Source organism: Nycticebus coucang, chromosome 9, assembly GCF_027406575.1.
Source record: "Nycticebus coucang isolate mNycCou1 chromosome 9, mNycCou1.pri, whole genome shotgun sequence".
Lineage (NCBI taxonomy): Eukaryota > Metazoa > Chordata > Mammalia > Primates > Lorisidae > Nycticebus > Nycticebus coucang.
Window position 1 is genome coordinate 83,258,351 of NC_069788.1, and position 16,463 is coordinate 83,274,813.

Consider the following 16,463-nt stretch of genomic DNA (forward strand, 5'->3'; position numbering starts at 1 on the left):
TACACTTTTGTTTGCTCAAGTGTTATAGTTACCATCATGGATAATTGTGTTGATTTTTCCCCCCATATCTTCTATGGGCCTACAACTGACAGTCACCTGTCATCAAAGAAAATTTTGGAAATACGTGACTTCTTATAAATGAAGATTCTGTACTTCTTTAAGCTCCCCAAGCCTCTCAACTATTTTGCTGCAATACACATGGCATAGAAGATGCTCATAGCCACCCTGCGCCATCATAATGTTTTCAGGAGCCGACCACTTCAGACCATATAATCCATAATGGTGAAGAGACAGTAAATAGCCGACTTCTCCAACCCAAGGGGAGCAGTTGAGACAAGCCTGGTTCTCTGCCAGATGGGGTATTGAGAAGCCATTTAACACTGAAATCATGAACAGACTGTGACAAGGTGGACAATACTTGATACCTGTTCTTTAACTATAGGAGTATTATATAGGAATTGATACCAACAAAGACTAGGGATAGACTCAACAAAATGAAATGAGCTGTTCTAGTGGTAGTAAGATATTATAACTTTAAGTATTGCTGTAGTATTGCTTTTCTAATAAATAATGATTCTTTTAAAGCCATCTGGGAGATAAGCGAACCTGTATATGGTCTTGGTATTATGTTCCTCTCTTACTAGATCAGCAGCTAAAACAATACTCACAAGTAAACCAAAAAACTGCTTCTGAGTGAATTAATCTAATTGGAAATCTGGCATTTCTCAAATTTACTCTTCCTTTTCTTTCCTGAAACCTACTTGGAGCTCAGGTTCTTCCCTGCCTTTTATGCTACAGTTGGTGATCAGGAACCATGATGTGCCCAGTTGGCAAGTTCCCCACCCAGGGAAGAAAAGGCAGAGGGTGACCCTCACCTTGGTCCCCAATGCCCAACCCCAGAGACTTAGAATATCACTGTGGCAGCACAAAGGCCCCAGTAATCTTGATATAGCTACGTGGCAGAGGCATCAGCTGGAGGCTGACTGCAGGGACAACCACTGTGTCACCTAAACAGAAAAGGAGGCGGCCAGATATCACCGTAGTCCCCATAGCACTGATGAGGTCCAGATGGGCCAGAAGTCTCTTCTCTCAACAGGGACAACTATGCTTATTGCTAAGAACGTTCAGTGGCCAGCTTCTTGCTCATTTGGAATTCACTGCCAATCCTCAAATCCAAAAGGAAAGACAAACTCTTCCTGGAGAAAATTTTTTCCTTGTTTCTTGGACCAAGCATATAACCATATGCTTAATTTCAGAAATGGCAGTGAATTATCCAAATGTTTTTTCAAAAAGTGCAGTGATACAGTTTTGCCAATGATGGGGAAGAAAAAGAAGAGAAAAAGTGAAAGATGATGATAGAACTTGATAGAACTTTTTCTGCTAAAAAAAAAAAATCTGAATGTTATTTTTCCTCAACCGTCTAAAGAAACTGAGAATCTGTCTTTTAAATACTAAAATTTTCCATTTAGAAGACAAGCTATAGTTCATGCATTTTTCTCTACTTTTCTTTATAATGACCAGGTCTTCATTATTATTGTTGTTGTTGTTAAAAGGGTCCACAACTAAAAGATTTTTTAAGAGTTTTGAATAAGCTTCCAGATACCTAATGAAAAACATTAAAGAGAAATTCTGTTAAGTAAGATATTCTCAAAGAAGGCTTTGTTTCAGAAATCAGGACCACAGCTATCATGTTTGAAGCAGGAGGTGGTATTATTGAAAAGTTAAGAGGCACACAGATCCAGTTCCCACCCCAGCTCTGTCACTTCCAGTGGAGGGACCTTGGGCAGGTCTCCTCACTGCTATGTCTCATGCCCTCATCAATACAAGGCCGTCGTGGGGGCTGAATGCAATGTGGTACATAAAGCATTCTACAAAGCATGGCAAAGAGCAAACAACAAAAGGGAGCTCTTAAGGTTTGAAAAGTTAAACCCCAAATCATTGAATTCATCCTTGGTTAAATTAAAAGCTAAAACCACGGAATATAGGTTTTTTTAACAGAAAGAACCTTGAGAGATTAATGATTTTTGAGCTTTTGTCATAAGGCATTGAGAATACAATGTCCTCAGCTGCCCTTTCCATTTGTTAAAGAAATATGGATAAAGGCTGGAAAATATTTATCAGTAAAACATCTTGAATGTGAACATGAGCCATGCTGGAGGTGAAGGTCTTATCTTGCCAGGTTTGTTCTTACTCTACCTCTTCATAAATCAAGTAGCTTGTTTACCATGTTCTCTCCTGGGCAATGCTACTTTAAGTACAATGCTTAGTTGTTATATAACCTTTAATCTTGAGCTACATATTGCTGGTTTATCTGTTTGTTCTAGAAAATTCTGTTCATTCTCTATGTGCTTATTATAGGAAATTGAGTTTTAAAATGTTTAATCCACTGACACTGACTTTATTGACTGTGTTATAATGAGTTCAAACAGTATAAAAATTATTCAGATCTTCTTAGAGTTAGAAAAAAATCACTTCTTTTCTCCTTGAATCGATACAAATTAAAAAAATAAAGTATCATTAATGCAGAAATATGATTTATTCTATTGACTGTATCATTACTACCAGTGTTCCCATCTCCAATATCACCGTGATGCGGTGCCTGGTAACTCCTTGGAGCTGCCCCTCTTCCATGCTCAGGTGTAGACATTGAGCTCTCCCGAGGTGACCACCCACGTGGCCAGGATAACACTACCTGTCCACCTGAATACCTACCCTCAGGGACCCTGTCATCATGAAGAGGTCCAGGTCCAAGAGGGCCTTCATTTTCCATTCAGCATATCTGGCTCCTAGCCTGTTCTTGGCATCTGCTAGGTATTTGACCCAGGTCAAATGAAACCCAAGTATGGGTATCCAGGAAAGAGAAGGGAAGCTCATGCCTTCCTCTCCAGAGACCTCAGCGGCTGCCGTGGCCAAGCAACTCACAATGCATAGGAGGGGGGACCAACATTTATCATGAGCCTGTTACCTACAGGCCTGTCTGGAGCTGGCATGCATCATACTACAACCCTGGGTGGTAAATGTAATTAACCCATTTTTCACAGCTGGGGAAACGGAAGCTCAGAGAGGTGACAGACTTGGCCTGAGCCACAAGTCAGCGATGCTAGGATGGAGGCTGGACTAGTCTAATCTCAGGGCTCAGCTTTCAGAACCCCATCTTGTATACCCGCCAGTTATTTGTGACCTTTCCTTCTCCTTAGCTCTTTGTTCACAAGCACAGACTTGCGAGCATGTAGGAAAAATGTTGACAAGGGAAAGCGTATGTTGTTGGCTCGTGGTAATTGAGCTTGTGTTCCCAAGCAGTAGGCATATGACTCATTTCGCTAAAATCAATATCGTTACACTCATCCTCTGGGAAGTATTCAGCCAGCTGTAAATTTAACCATCCTGACTCAAAGTTAACGAGAAAAACTAACTTTCAAATCAAACTTCATGTATCACAAACAGGGGTTGTCTTGGCAAGTTGCGCAAAGGCCCAGGAAGGGGTCACACTCAGCCAACGGGCCTTATAGGTGAATGTCCCCTGTCAACTGGGGGCTCCAGATCTACCAGCAGTTCTCTCAGAGCCCAGGACCCCTTCCTATAAAATCAGGATATAAAACCTACCTTAAAAAGGTTGTTGTGATAATAAGAAGTAATGCACATAAGAGAGTAGGCCCCAGACAAATGACAGTACTCAATAAACAGTAATTGCATTAGAATGATAGTACTAACAGAAGAAATAGGAGTAGTTGTGATGATTTTTTGTCTTCTAATAACATACTTGAATCTCTTGAAAATACTTTCCTTCTGGTGAGTGGTGGGATCACACCTACGGTGCATCTTACAAGGGTACATGTGAAACTTACTAAATGTAGAATATAAATGTCTTAACATAATAACTAAGAAAATGCCAGGAAGGCTATGTTAACCAGTGTGATGAAAATATGTCAAATGGTCTATAAAACCAGTGTATGGTGCCCCATGATTGCATTAATGTACATACCTATGATTTAATAATAAATTAAAAAAAAAAAGAAAATACTTTCCTCCCCATTCTTTTGTGTTGCCTTTTTTATTAATTTATTTTTAATTGATAAATAATAATTGTCTACACTTATGGGTATAATGTGATATTCTGAACTATGTATTCATTGTAGAAAGATGCAATTAAGCTAATTAACATATCAATCACCTCATCAACTCATTTTTTTGTGGTGAGGACATACAAAATTCTATTCTTTTGGGATGGCGCCTGTGGCTCAAGGAGTAGGGCACCGGTCCCATATGCCAGAGGTGGTGGGTTCAAACCCAGCCCTGGCCAAAAACCACCAAAAAAAAAAAAAACATTCTATTCTTTTAGCAACTGTGAAACATACATTATTAACTGCAGTCACTCTCCAGTGTTATTGTTTACTGTATGTGTATTAAAACATATTTTTCCAGTCTAACTAAAATTTTGTACCCTTTGATCAATGTCTCCACTTTCCCCATTGCCCCCTCCCCATAGCCTCTAGTAATCACCCTGCCACTCTCTGCTTCTATGAGATGGACTTTTTTAGATTCCACATAAAGTAAGATCACTCAGTGTTTGTCTTTTTGTGCTTATTTCACTTAGTGTAATATCCTCCAAGTTCAACTATGTTGCTGCAAGTAACAGAATTTCTTCTGTCTTCTTGCTGTATAGTATTCCATTGTTTATATACACGTTTTCTTTATTCATTCATCCTTTGACGGACACAGATTGCTTTGGCTATTGTGAATAATGATGAAATGAACACAGGAGTACAGACATCATCTTTTTGACATACCAATTTCAATTCCTTTTAATATATACCCAGAAGAGGGATTGCTGGATCATATGGTAATACTATGTTTTAGTTTTTTAAAGAAACTCCATATTGTTTTCCAAAATGATTGAACTAATTTACATTTCTACCAGCAATGTACAAGGGTTCTTTCTCTTTTCTCCACATCCTTATTAATCCTTCTTATCCTTTTGTCTTTTTGATAATAGCCATTCTAACAGGTATGAGGTGGTATTTCACTGTGGTTTTAATCTGCATTTCCCTGATAATTAGAGATGTGAGCATTTTTTTCCATGTATTTGCGGGGCATTCTGTTCCTCTCTCCTCCCCGCCCCCCAAGACACAGTCTCACTCTGTTCCTGAGGCTAGAGTGCCATGGCATCAGCAACCTCAAACTCTTGGGTTCAAGCCATCCTCCTGCCTCAGCTTCCCAAGTAGCTGGGACCCTAAGTACCCACCACAAAGCCCGCCTAATTTTTCTATGTTTAGTAGACACAGTGTTTCACACTTGCTCAGACTGGTCTCGAACTCCTGACCTCAAGGACTCTGCCTGCCCTGGCCTCCCAGAGTGCTAAGATTACACGTGTGATAGCTGGGCATTATGGAGGGCTTCTGTAGTCTCAGCTACTTGGGAGGCTGAGGCTAGAGAATCGCTTAAGCTCAAGAGTTTGAGATTGCTATGAGCTGTGATGCCATGGCACTCTACTGAAGGCAACATAATGAGACTCTGTCTCAAAAAAAAATATTTAAAAAAAAAAAGATTACAGGTGTGAGCCACTGTGCCCCACCCATATCTCTTCTTTTGAAAAATGTCTGTTCAGATCCTTCGTCTATATATTACTCAGGTTATTTATTTTCTTGCTGCTGAATTGAGTTCCTCATATATTTTTGGTATCAGCCCCTTATCAGATAAATGGTTTGCAAATATTTCCTCCCAAACCCTGATTTGTCTCTCCAGTCCGTTAATTGTTTCTTGTACAGATGCTTTCTAGTGTGATGCAATTCCATTTGTCTACTTTTGCTTTTGTTGCCTGTGCTTTGCGTGTCATGTCCAAAAAATCATTTCCCAGACCAACATCAGCCACTGCTTTTAATTCTCTGAACAAGACTGATTTTCAAAAATTGAAAAAAAAAAATTTTATTTGTTGTTGTTGTAGTTTGGCCAGAGTTAGGTTTGAACCAGCCATCCTCGGCATATGGGTCTGGTGCCCTACCCACTAAGCCATAGGTGCCGCCCAGATAAAAAAAAATTTTAAAGAAGGATTCTCAACTTGCAAACAAGATGTGTCCCAAGGGCTTACTTGGAAGTTGGTTTTCTAGAACTCAGAACTCACCATTCCAAGAGCAAATACGCATAACCATGAATAGCTCCACAATCAGTCAGTGAATGTGGTCTTCTTAAAAAGGGTACCAAACTATAACTCAGCTACAACACACACACACACACACACACACACACACACACTTGCGTAAGCATCGCAACTGTGCAATAATGGTGACCAAAAAAATACTTTGGATTCAAAACTGCCTCTTATTCATCTATTCATTCAGAGGGCTGGCGTGAGCTCACCATTGGTGGAGAAGTGATGGCTCTCCAGGCACTTTCCCTAGTATTAGGTAAGGGCTGGCATGGTTCTTTTCATAAAGTCTAATAACAACTGGTTTAATATCAGAACTAGGCTCAGTGTCTCAATCCAAAATTGCATAGAAAAACAGGGAGAAAACAAAACAGCCATGGGGTGAAACACTTTTCAGAGTAAGAGAGGAAGGCTGGAGGGTGGGCTGGGGATCCACGCACCCACTCTACACCCCTAATAAAAGGCGCGTGCTGTCCCATCACCAGGAGTAAGCTGTGAACCACCACCATGAAGAAAGGAAATGTGGCAGAGAAGCTAGAAGAACTTGCAATGGCCCAAGGCCTTCTCCCAGGACCAAGAGCCACAACAGTAAGCCAGCTGAGAGGACTTTCAGGGGGCTTTTGGAATTGACTCACCAGAGGGGCCCCATTTGGGAAAATGGCCCAACAACCAGGTCTCTAAGGACAATCCAGCAGGCACAGGGCCTCATGCGACAGGGGCAGAGGAAGGCAAAATGCATCCTTTGCTGTACTGCCTGCCCTATATCACACTGAAATGAGTGACTAGGTGGTAGGCTCTTTGCTCATTTGACAGGTTTGGTCTCCCCACTAGCCTGTGAGGGGAGCAATTTTATCCCCATTCTCCATTTCATTGACCTGGATGTTGGGTGATTTCTCGAGATCAGCCAGCACAGGCCTATGGTTGCTAATGTTGAGGCGCAGCATGGGACCCCTGGCCTCCATGTCTGCTTCTCTGCTGTGGATAAACAATTTTCAAAGTACTTCTATACACATTATCACAGCATCCCCCTCAGCAGCCCCACCAGCCAGGCACTGATGCAGAAACAGAGGTGAAAGAAAGCTCCTGGGTCACCCAGCTCGGGCAGGCAAAAGAGCCCACATTTGCACCCTGCCCTCACGCCTTCTTACACATGCTGCCCCAGTATCTGGGCGCTGGGAAAGGAGGCACTGCACAGATGTCACAGATGGGCTAGGGGCACATCAGCAGAGCTGGCCCATCCACAGGAAGGAGGAGAGGGTGCCCACCCAGCAGGGTCCCAGGGACTCCCAGGAGAGGAAATTCCCTTACAGCCAACAAATGCAAAGCATGGAGGGATACCTCTGTAACCACAGCTTCAACATCCGGCTGGGACAATTGCTGAGAACTGAACAAACTCTATGGAGATTCTGAGCAGATTGGCTGATTTGGTATGCAGGACAGTTGACTCATAAAGCAGGTGACCTCAGTTCCCAGTGCAGTGAGCCAGTGTTTCCTGATGCCACCTCAGCCTAACGTGCCAGAGACATTTTGTTAAGATCACAGACTGGAACAGGAGCACCAAAAATAATTAATCTGTGAGCAGGTTTTATTTAAGTGTTGATTCATGGTTGTTCTATAAGCCAACAGCCTGTCAGAACTACAAATTAACAAGATAAAATGTTGCTTGCCCTCCATATTTCAGGCCGGGTATTGACATTTTAGAATCCACAGATTTCTAACTGTATTGATTGAGGACACCAGGATAAATGGCCTTGGCGCCAAATTCCCATTAACGACAATGGGCACTGAGTGACTAATCCCCAAAGCACTGCGGTGAGAACGCCCTGCATTGCCTTCTCCTGGCAGAGAGCTCTAATTAGATTGAAATAAAAAAGCCAAATCACCAAGGGTGGGAAAAGGCAGACTAAGTAAAAAGGGAGATCAGATTCAGTGAAGAGAAAGGATAAGTCAAGACAGGACAACAGCAACAGGGATTACATAAACCCACCCCAAACTCAGCTAAAGAGAGCACCCAACACAACCCAAGCTGCAGATGGGGTGTTCAGGGATGGGGTGGGAGATAGGGGTGGAGTACTCCCTGCATACTGGAAGGCCCAGCAAGAGCCAACCTCCAATCCATCTTATGCACACCTGCACTGAGCAGCTGCTCCCAGCCATCCCTGGCCAGATGCAGAGACACAAAGCTCCTCTCCTGAAGGAGCTTCCAAGCTAGCCAGGGAGGGGACATAAAAATCAGCAGGAGAGGCCCTGTACAAGGGGTGGAGGACTTCCTCAAAGCTATGAGGTCGAAACCACTCACCATATCTCCCTGAGGACTAAAGATGGCCAATATACCCTCCACTAGCCTGAGCACCGGGTCCTGCAGGCAGGAGATGTGCAATAAGCAACTGCTTGCTGAGTGAATGAGACTGGGCCTGCAAGAGATGAAGCTGGTGGTGAGCACCATTCCTAACAGAAGAGTGCAGCAGAGAAGTCCTCAATCAACACCACCACCCCACCCCACCCCCAGTTGGATAGCAATGCCCTGGAGGCCGGGCGGTGCCTTTCTCTCTGTGCCCCCCCCAACATATCACAGCTACCCTCTAGATCCAGCTACCCAAAACACAGACCAAGCCATGATTCTGCTGCAGCCTCCTACCACCACCCGCTGTGGCAGTCCCTGACTTGTCAGGCAGCAGAACCTTCTTTGAATGTCTAAAACTTTCAGAACCTCCCCAACATTCACGCACTCACATCCACCCACACACACAATGACATGTTTGTTTAACATCTGTTGATTAAGAAAATAGATAATGACAAAGGGCCACTATGAACCCATTAATGTTGCCAAATAGATTTGATTTGAGTAAGCTAACAGCTCACCTATGTCTGAAAGGCAATGGCACAGGCGTGACTGAGCTCGCTTGTCACTCTGCAGGCAGTGTGGTACCTGCGTGGGCTCATGTGGCCCACAGGCTAGAGGCTCTCTCCTTGCACTACTCACACCTATCTCCCCTGGGTCCCTGAGCCCCCATTACATACTGCTTTGGTCTCCACACACACCACATGTTATTCTGTGTTCCTGTGGCAACTCTTTCCTTGTCATTCCATCTGTTAAGAGCCTACTTCCCTCCCCCTCAACCACACCTCTTCCACCCTAATTCCCTGTCCACCTAATTCCTGGCTCAGCTCAGGTTTTACTTCCTAGAGAAAGTTTTCCTGGATTTTCCAAGGTAGACATTCTCACAATTCCTGTATCTTGTTCCATCTCAGCAACTGGGATGTTCTCTGCACTTCTGACTCTCCCAGCAGACGTGAGCTTCTCCAGGTGAGCACTGAGTCTTTTCAGCTGTACTCCAATACCAAACACATCTTATGGGATATGCAAGCAACAGAGTGTAACAGCTGGGTGGCAGGCGTTAGATCCTGGCAGACCTGGGTGCATCTTGGCTCTGTCACTTACTGGTTCCTATCCCTGGGTGATACTGACACTGATGGGTGAGTGGGGCCTCAATATGGCACTGTATGGAAGGCCTGCACACAGTGGGTGCTCAGTTCTCAGTAACTGCTGCTCTCATTGTCAGCCCAGTCATGACTGCCATTAGTGATGGCACCAAACTCCCCAAGCCTTGGCAACTTGGCAGGGGGATAAGAAGATCAGTGAGACCACAAATAGCTGATAAATACTTCACGAGGAGAAAATGGCAAGGGTATAGGCTTTACAGCTACACAGATATGCATCCAAATTCCTGCCAGGCATGCACCACTGGTAGGCAATGAGCAAGTTACTTCACCTTGCTGAACTTCAGTCTCCTCACCTATAAAGTGGACATAATCACTGCCAGCAGCTGCAGTGATAATTAGGCATGTTGTATACAAATCCTGTGGCAGGACCCCAGGCACCCGGCAGGAGTCCCGTGACCACCAGTCTTGTTACTTCCCCTATTTAGCAAGCATGGGGCTTGAAGGCTGCCCCTCAGTGACCCAGAAGGAGAGGAGGACACTTGAGGTGGAAAAAACCCTCACAGTTACCCCCAAACCACCTGTATTTCCTCTCTGCACTTCCTCGGAGTTGCTGGTAATGGGCTGAAGGACCCTGGAGTCACCACCTCCCTCCAACCAGACCCTAGGAGAACCAGGCCCCAGAGCTACCACCACAGGGCCAGACATGCCAGTGCTGGGCCAGGTGGGGAAGAGACACTGCTCCTGCCCTTGGCAGTGGAGTCCAGGTGAAACACGATCAAGGACCCCTGGGGGTAAGAAGGTGATGTAGCAGTGAAAGATGCTGGGACTGAGAGTCAAGTGGTATCAGCTTGGATCCCAGCTCTGTCCCACACCCCACACCCTCCTGCCAGCCTTCTTCCCTGAAAAACCCCAACAGGACCACCATGGGGCTCCTAGCAATGTCTGTCACACAGGTGTGTTCAGCAAGGGAAAGCTCCTTCCACTGCTCTCTCCTCCCCACCCTGGTTGGCAAGAGTCTCCTCAGGATTTACCCAGCATGAATCCATTCTACCCGAATCCCTTTTCAGTGTGGGCATTAAAGCAGAACTCATTTGAAGACTTTCCTTACGAGCTGGAATCATTCCTTAGCCTTTCAACGATAATGAATTGACAGGAATTCTAAACTGATTCCAACCAAAGGACACAATGATAAAGTTAAATCTATTTCAGTACAAATTGCATGTCAGAAGTTGATTAAAAAGCTACCTCTTTATCCAGCCCTACAGCTTGGGGCTGAGACAACCTTGGGGCTCTGTCCTCTACGCTGGCTGACACAGGCCCATCTTCAACCTTTTGTGAGGAGTAGAGGTTTCAACAGGCAAATGATCTGAAAAACACTCTCGTAGGCATGAGCCCACCCTAAGGCCCCCTCTCTCTGCCATGAAACTGCATGAAGCTTGTGCTTACAAACCCACCAGAGTATCTCCAGTGAAAGAGGTACCAGCTCACCTCAGGGTATAGTGATACAAAGAAACGCACCTGTCTCAAGGTCTGTTAGATGCAGCGCGAAGTCGAAGCCACCGCTGAGGATGCGCCGGCCACAGGGAGACCACCGGGCAGCCCGCACTGCCTCGCTGTGCAGGAAGTAGGTCTGCAAACAGCAGCCTGAGTCTACAGCATTCCAGATCTAGAAAACAGATGCAGAGAGCACCAGAGGTGACAAGGCCTGATCTCCAGGGCTCGGGTGACCCCTCTGTGTGATGCAAAGGGTCCCACAGTAGAATCAGATTCCCATTATTTTACCATCAAAACTATATCTAGGGGGGAGGAACAAGATGTCAGCCCAGTAACCAGCTTCCTTGCAATTGGGCATGGTGAGTCTGGAGAGAGAAGACTCTAGGCATCTCTGGCTGGTGGGATCGGCCCAGAAACATCCCTTTGGGGACACAGGCAGTCAGCGACAGACTTCTGAACCCCATGAGGACAAAAACAGTGGAGAACTGGCAAGTGGTTTCATATGTTCATTCAGTCTAATCCCGCCAACAGCTGTAAGTACAGCAGCAGTGAGACTGCAAACTGGAAAGGCCTTACCTGTGAGCTGTTTTGGTTTTTTGTTTTTTTGGACTTGGCACTCAGTTGAACTGCCTTGGGAGAACTTGGGCAAGAAGGCGGAGGACTTTAAGCGTTGTCTAGGGCCCCAGACTGCACCACTGAGCCTGATAGAGCTAACAGTGTTCGACTGTGGGCTGCATGGAGCCATTGTGGGAGAATTGCCCGGCAAACTCTGCCCTCAGGGTCACAGAACAAGGATCAGGTGAGAGACCCTGAGTGAGTAATCTAGTGACTGAACAGCCTAAAGGTGGGGACTGAGACACCTTATGGCCTTGGCCCTCAGGAGCATAGAGAGAGACCAGTTTTGGCACAATGGGTAAGTGGACAGCCACTTCAGGAGTGATCCCAGTGACAAGTGCTTTCCTGGAAAAGCTTCTGCTTAGCCAAGGTTATCAGTTTAAAGTGCCTTTTAAGAGGGCTGAGGAGAGATTTAGGCTCTCCACCCTGCAGTGTTTGAGAAATCAGCAGAGGCCTCCAGTCTCCATCTCGTATACCCGTATCAGCATTGTGATTAACATCTCATACCCTAGAAGATCACCTGTTGCCCAGACAATATTCCGCAAGATATATATACTGCTTTGTTTTTTGTTTTGTTGTGCTTTAATTTGAACATTTTCTGTCTAGATTTTTCTTTTTTTTCTTTCTTTTCCTTCTTCATTTTTCTAGTTTAAATGTAATTTTCCATTGTTGCCTTCTTTAACAATTAGAACTTCATTTTTGCTAGTGTTTCTATCCCCATTATTTAGTTTTTCCCCCAATTTTATCCCATGAATTTTTCTGTGTGCTTGTTTTGGTTTGATTCATAGCATTTTTGTCTTCCTTTCAACTTGATGGAGATGGGGTACTATGTCCAAAATGGCAAAGAGCTGCTGATCTCAAGGGCATCACCCAACCCGGCACCCCCAGAGGGTGAGGGTTTTTAAGATTGGGTCAAAGCACCCTACCGTACACCGATATTGCTCCTGTCTCCTTCATTCCATGCCTCTCTTCTTTTTGTCCGTATTCCCTTTTATTCACCCCCTCTCCTTTCTCTTTTTTCTTTTCCTTTTTTTTTTCTTTCTTTCCTTCTTGCTCGTCAATCTTCTCATCCTTCTGGGCCTGTACCAAAAGGACTCATCGAAACCCTACTCCAGAGACACAGTAACTTGAAGAGCAAGAGTAAGTGAAAGGAAAATTAGGGTAAGGAAACAGGTAAAATAAAACACTCATGAGGAAAAATCAGCAGAAAAATCCTGGAAACATGAAAAAACAGTCCAGAGCCAGCACCCCACCCCTAAGGACCATGAGATAGCTACTTCAGAGGATTCCACCTGTAAAGAAATGTTAGAAATGACAGGGAATTTAGAATACAGATGATGAAAACAATGAAGGAAATGGACACAATGAAGGAAACTGCTTATAAAGTGAAAAATAACCAAAAGGAAATTCAAAAACAGAATCAAATTAGACATAAAGGATATGAAGAATATAGAAAGGATATAGCAGAGTTGAAGAAACTGAAACAGTAAATTAGGGAACTGAAAGATGCAATAGAAAGTATCAGCAGGGGGCGGAGACAAGATGGCTAACTGAGGCCAGCTTTCCACAGAGGCTCCCTCCAGAAGGACAGTTAAAGGACAGAAATTTAGCAAGTAACCTGGTGGATTCAAGCTGCACCAACAGAGAAGGTTGAAGAATGCACATCAACACTGCTGAGGTAAGCTGCAACCCCAAGGATACAAACAAAGGGTACAAAATCCATCACCAAGCGGATGGGAGTCCCCTCACCCATGAGAATGGCTCGGAGTGCCCCACAAACAAATGAGCGAAGTTCAAAGATCCTCCCACTACACTCCATGGGAGAGATCCTCTAAAAACTGGACCTACCTCTCCTACTAGGGTGCCATGGCGTTCTCCTGCCAGGCAAAAAACTGTATATATTCTCTGCCTGCAATTCTGAGCTCCCAGCACTCCCCTCCACTCTCACTCTGAGGTCTGGAGGCCTGTACCACAGGAGTCCAGATTCTTGGGTGATTTCTCTAAGGGTGTGGACAGGGCCTGGACTGCAATGGGTCAGTGCTGATTCTGTGGCATTGGAGTGAAGAGAGGACGGTTAGCTAAGAGGGAACCGAACCACACCAGAGTGGCGGTGCCCCAAGGGACAGAGCAGCAGCCATTTTTGGCAACAATCGGGCTCACCCTCAGATATTCCGAAGTCACATGCCCTGTCTCTCTGGGCAACCAGAGAAGGCCGGGTATCTTCTCAGGTGGCAACCATCAGGGAAGAGATCTGGGATGGAAATGCAGGCCCTGTGAGTAAAGAATTTCCCTGAGGTGGTAGCAGCCTGGGTGGAGCGTGGGGACTAAAAAATGCACATGCAGAGCTGGGAGATTCCCAGGGCAGGGCTGACCCACAGGACCACTTTACTGAGCCTAAGATGCACCTGCCCCTCAGGGGATCGTCAGCCTATAGACAAAGGAAGGCAGGAGGCTAGAACTGACAGCTAACTGTGCTGTGAATACAAACCTGCAGGAGCAAAAACAGGGCCTGAGGCACAGGTTCTGGGAATTCAAAAAACTCAAAACAGCTTCTCTTCTGCAAGAGAATTTATCAGGAACAGAAACAAATTCCCGCAAAGTTGTTCTGTTATGTCAATAACATCAATCAGGAGCAGGGCTGGAACTGAGTGAACACACCCCAGACTCCATTGAGCACCCGAGGTTGTCAGGCCTCACCTTACCCTGCTGGATAGAGGCAGAGAGCAGCGGCCTGGCTGAGCAGATATAGATTTCCTTGTGATTCAGGCAGGTACAAACCCCTGCAGTATCTGCTCATTGGAGGCAACTGGGTCACAGCCCTGCGGGGGTCAGTGACTGGGTGTGACAGAGGTGCAAGGTGGAGAAGGAGACATCAACCTTCCCAGACTAATCTATTTGCTGGGTGGATCCACCTGACTTCACAGAGCACCGGAGCAAGTCATATTTGAGTTGTCAGCAGACCCCTGCAACCTAGTTGCCAGAGACCTTTTAAACTCTCCCACCTGAGACAGGTGCTGACTGAGACAATTGATTTGGACCTTTTGAACTGAGCCAATTGCCCGAGGACTATCCAAGTGGTGCCCTGGGTGTGGTTGCAGGAAGGTTTGATTTTCCTTTTCCAATTGTTACCTGTGTGTGTGGGGGGTGTGTGACTTAATTACTGGTATTTCTACACAGCTGAGATTTCAAACCAGAGTAACTGTTTGACTAGGGTTGGACACAGACCAGCTGAAAACAAGACAGAACCACTTAGCTCCACCACGCCAAACAAGTCCCCAGTTTCTCAGGCCATACCACTGTATGGGTCCTTGACAAACCTCCAGGGGAAAAGTCAAATTGTGTAAAATAATCATGGGGCAGAATCAGCGGAAAAACCCTGGTAACATGAATAACCAGAATAGATCAACCCCCCCAAGGAAAGATATGGCGGAAGATCCCATTCATAAACAGCTGGCTGAGATGTCAGAAATCGAATTCAGAATTTGGATTGCAAACAAGATTAATAGAATGGAGGAAAATTTGGAATTAGAAATTTAAGGAGTGAGGGACGGAGGGAGGGGGTGGGACCTTGGTGTGTGTCACACTTTATGGGGGCAAGACATGATTGCAAGAGGGACTTTGCCTAACAATTGCAATCAGTGTAACCTGGCTTATTGTACCCTCAATGAATCCCCAACAATAAAAAAAAAAAAAAGAAATTTAAGAAGCAATTCAAAAGTTGGAATTAGAAATTTGAGGAGAAATTCAAAAGTTGTCTCAAGAATTTAACGAATTTAAAGACAAAACCACCAAAGATTTTGACGCACTGAAGCAAGAATATGCAGCCCTCAAAGATCTGAAAAATACAGTGGAATCCCTCAGTATCAGAGTGGAGAAAGCAGAAGAAAGGATTTCGGACATTGAAGACAAAGTTTTTGAATGCTCCCAAACTCTCAAAGAGGAAGAGAAATGGAGAGCAAAAACAGATCATTCTCTCAAACAGCTCTGGGATAATTCAAAGAAAGCAAATATCTGCCTCATTGGAATGCCTGAAAATGATGAAGTGGCCTGGCAATGCACAGAGGCCCTTCTCCATGAAACTATGAAAGAGAATTTTCCAGACATGCCAAGAGATTCTGAAATCCAGACAGCAGACAGTTTCAGAACCCCAGCACAACTCGACCCGAATAAGACATCCCCCAGGCACATCATAATTAACTTCACTAAAGTTAATATGAAGGAGAAAATTCTGAAAGCAGCCAGATGTAAGAACTCCATTACCTACAAAGGGAAGAATATCAGAATGAGTGCAGATCTCTCTGCTGAAACTTTTCAAACCAGAAGAGGGTGGTCATCGACGTTTAATCTCCTAAAACAAAATAACTTTCAACCCAGATGCTGTATCCAGCTAAACTGAGGTTCATTTATGATGGAGAAATTAAATACTTTAATGACATTCATATGTTGAAGAAATTTGCCATAACCAAATCAGCTCTGCAGGATATTCTAAGACCTATCCTCCATAATGACCAGCCCAATCGTCTACCACAAAAGTAAACTCACTTAGAAATTTTGATCAAATTCCAACTTCCACAGTGGCAAAAGGATTAAAAATGACCACTGGACTTTAGAAAAACTCAATACCCAAAATTTTACCAAACTTATCAATATTCTCCATTAATGTGAACGGCTTAAACTGTCATCTAAAGAGACACAGGTTGGCTGACTGGATATAAAAACTCAGGCCGGATATTTGCTGCATACAAGAATCACATCTTACCTTAAAAGA

General features: G+C 44.6%; 1 protein-coding gene across 6 annotated transcripts in view; it reads right to left on the reverse strand.

The window, feature by feature from the left end:
- The window catches only part of WDR25 (WD repeat domain 25), a 183,905-nt gene that overhangs the window by 39,288 nt on the left and 128,154 nt on the right, over nt 1–16,463 (reverse strand). For all 6 annotated transcript variants that reach the window (XM_053601659.1, XM_053601662.1, XM_053601661.1 and 3 more), the window contains exon 3: nt 11,105–11,252. In XM_053601659.1, coding sequence (XP_053457634.1) covers nt 11,105–11,252 — 148 coding nt within the window. The remainder of the gene's footprint in view (nt 1–11,104; nt 11,253–16,463) is intronic.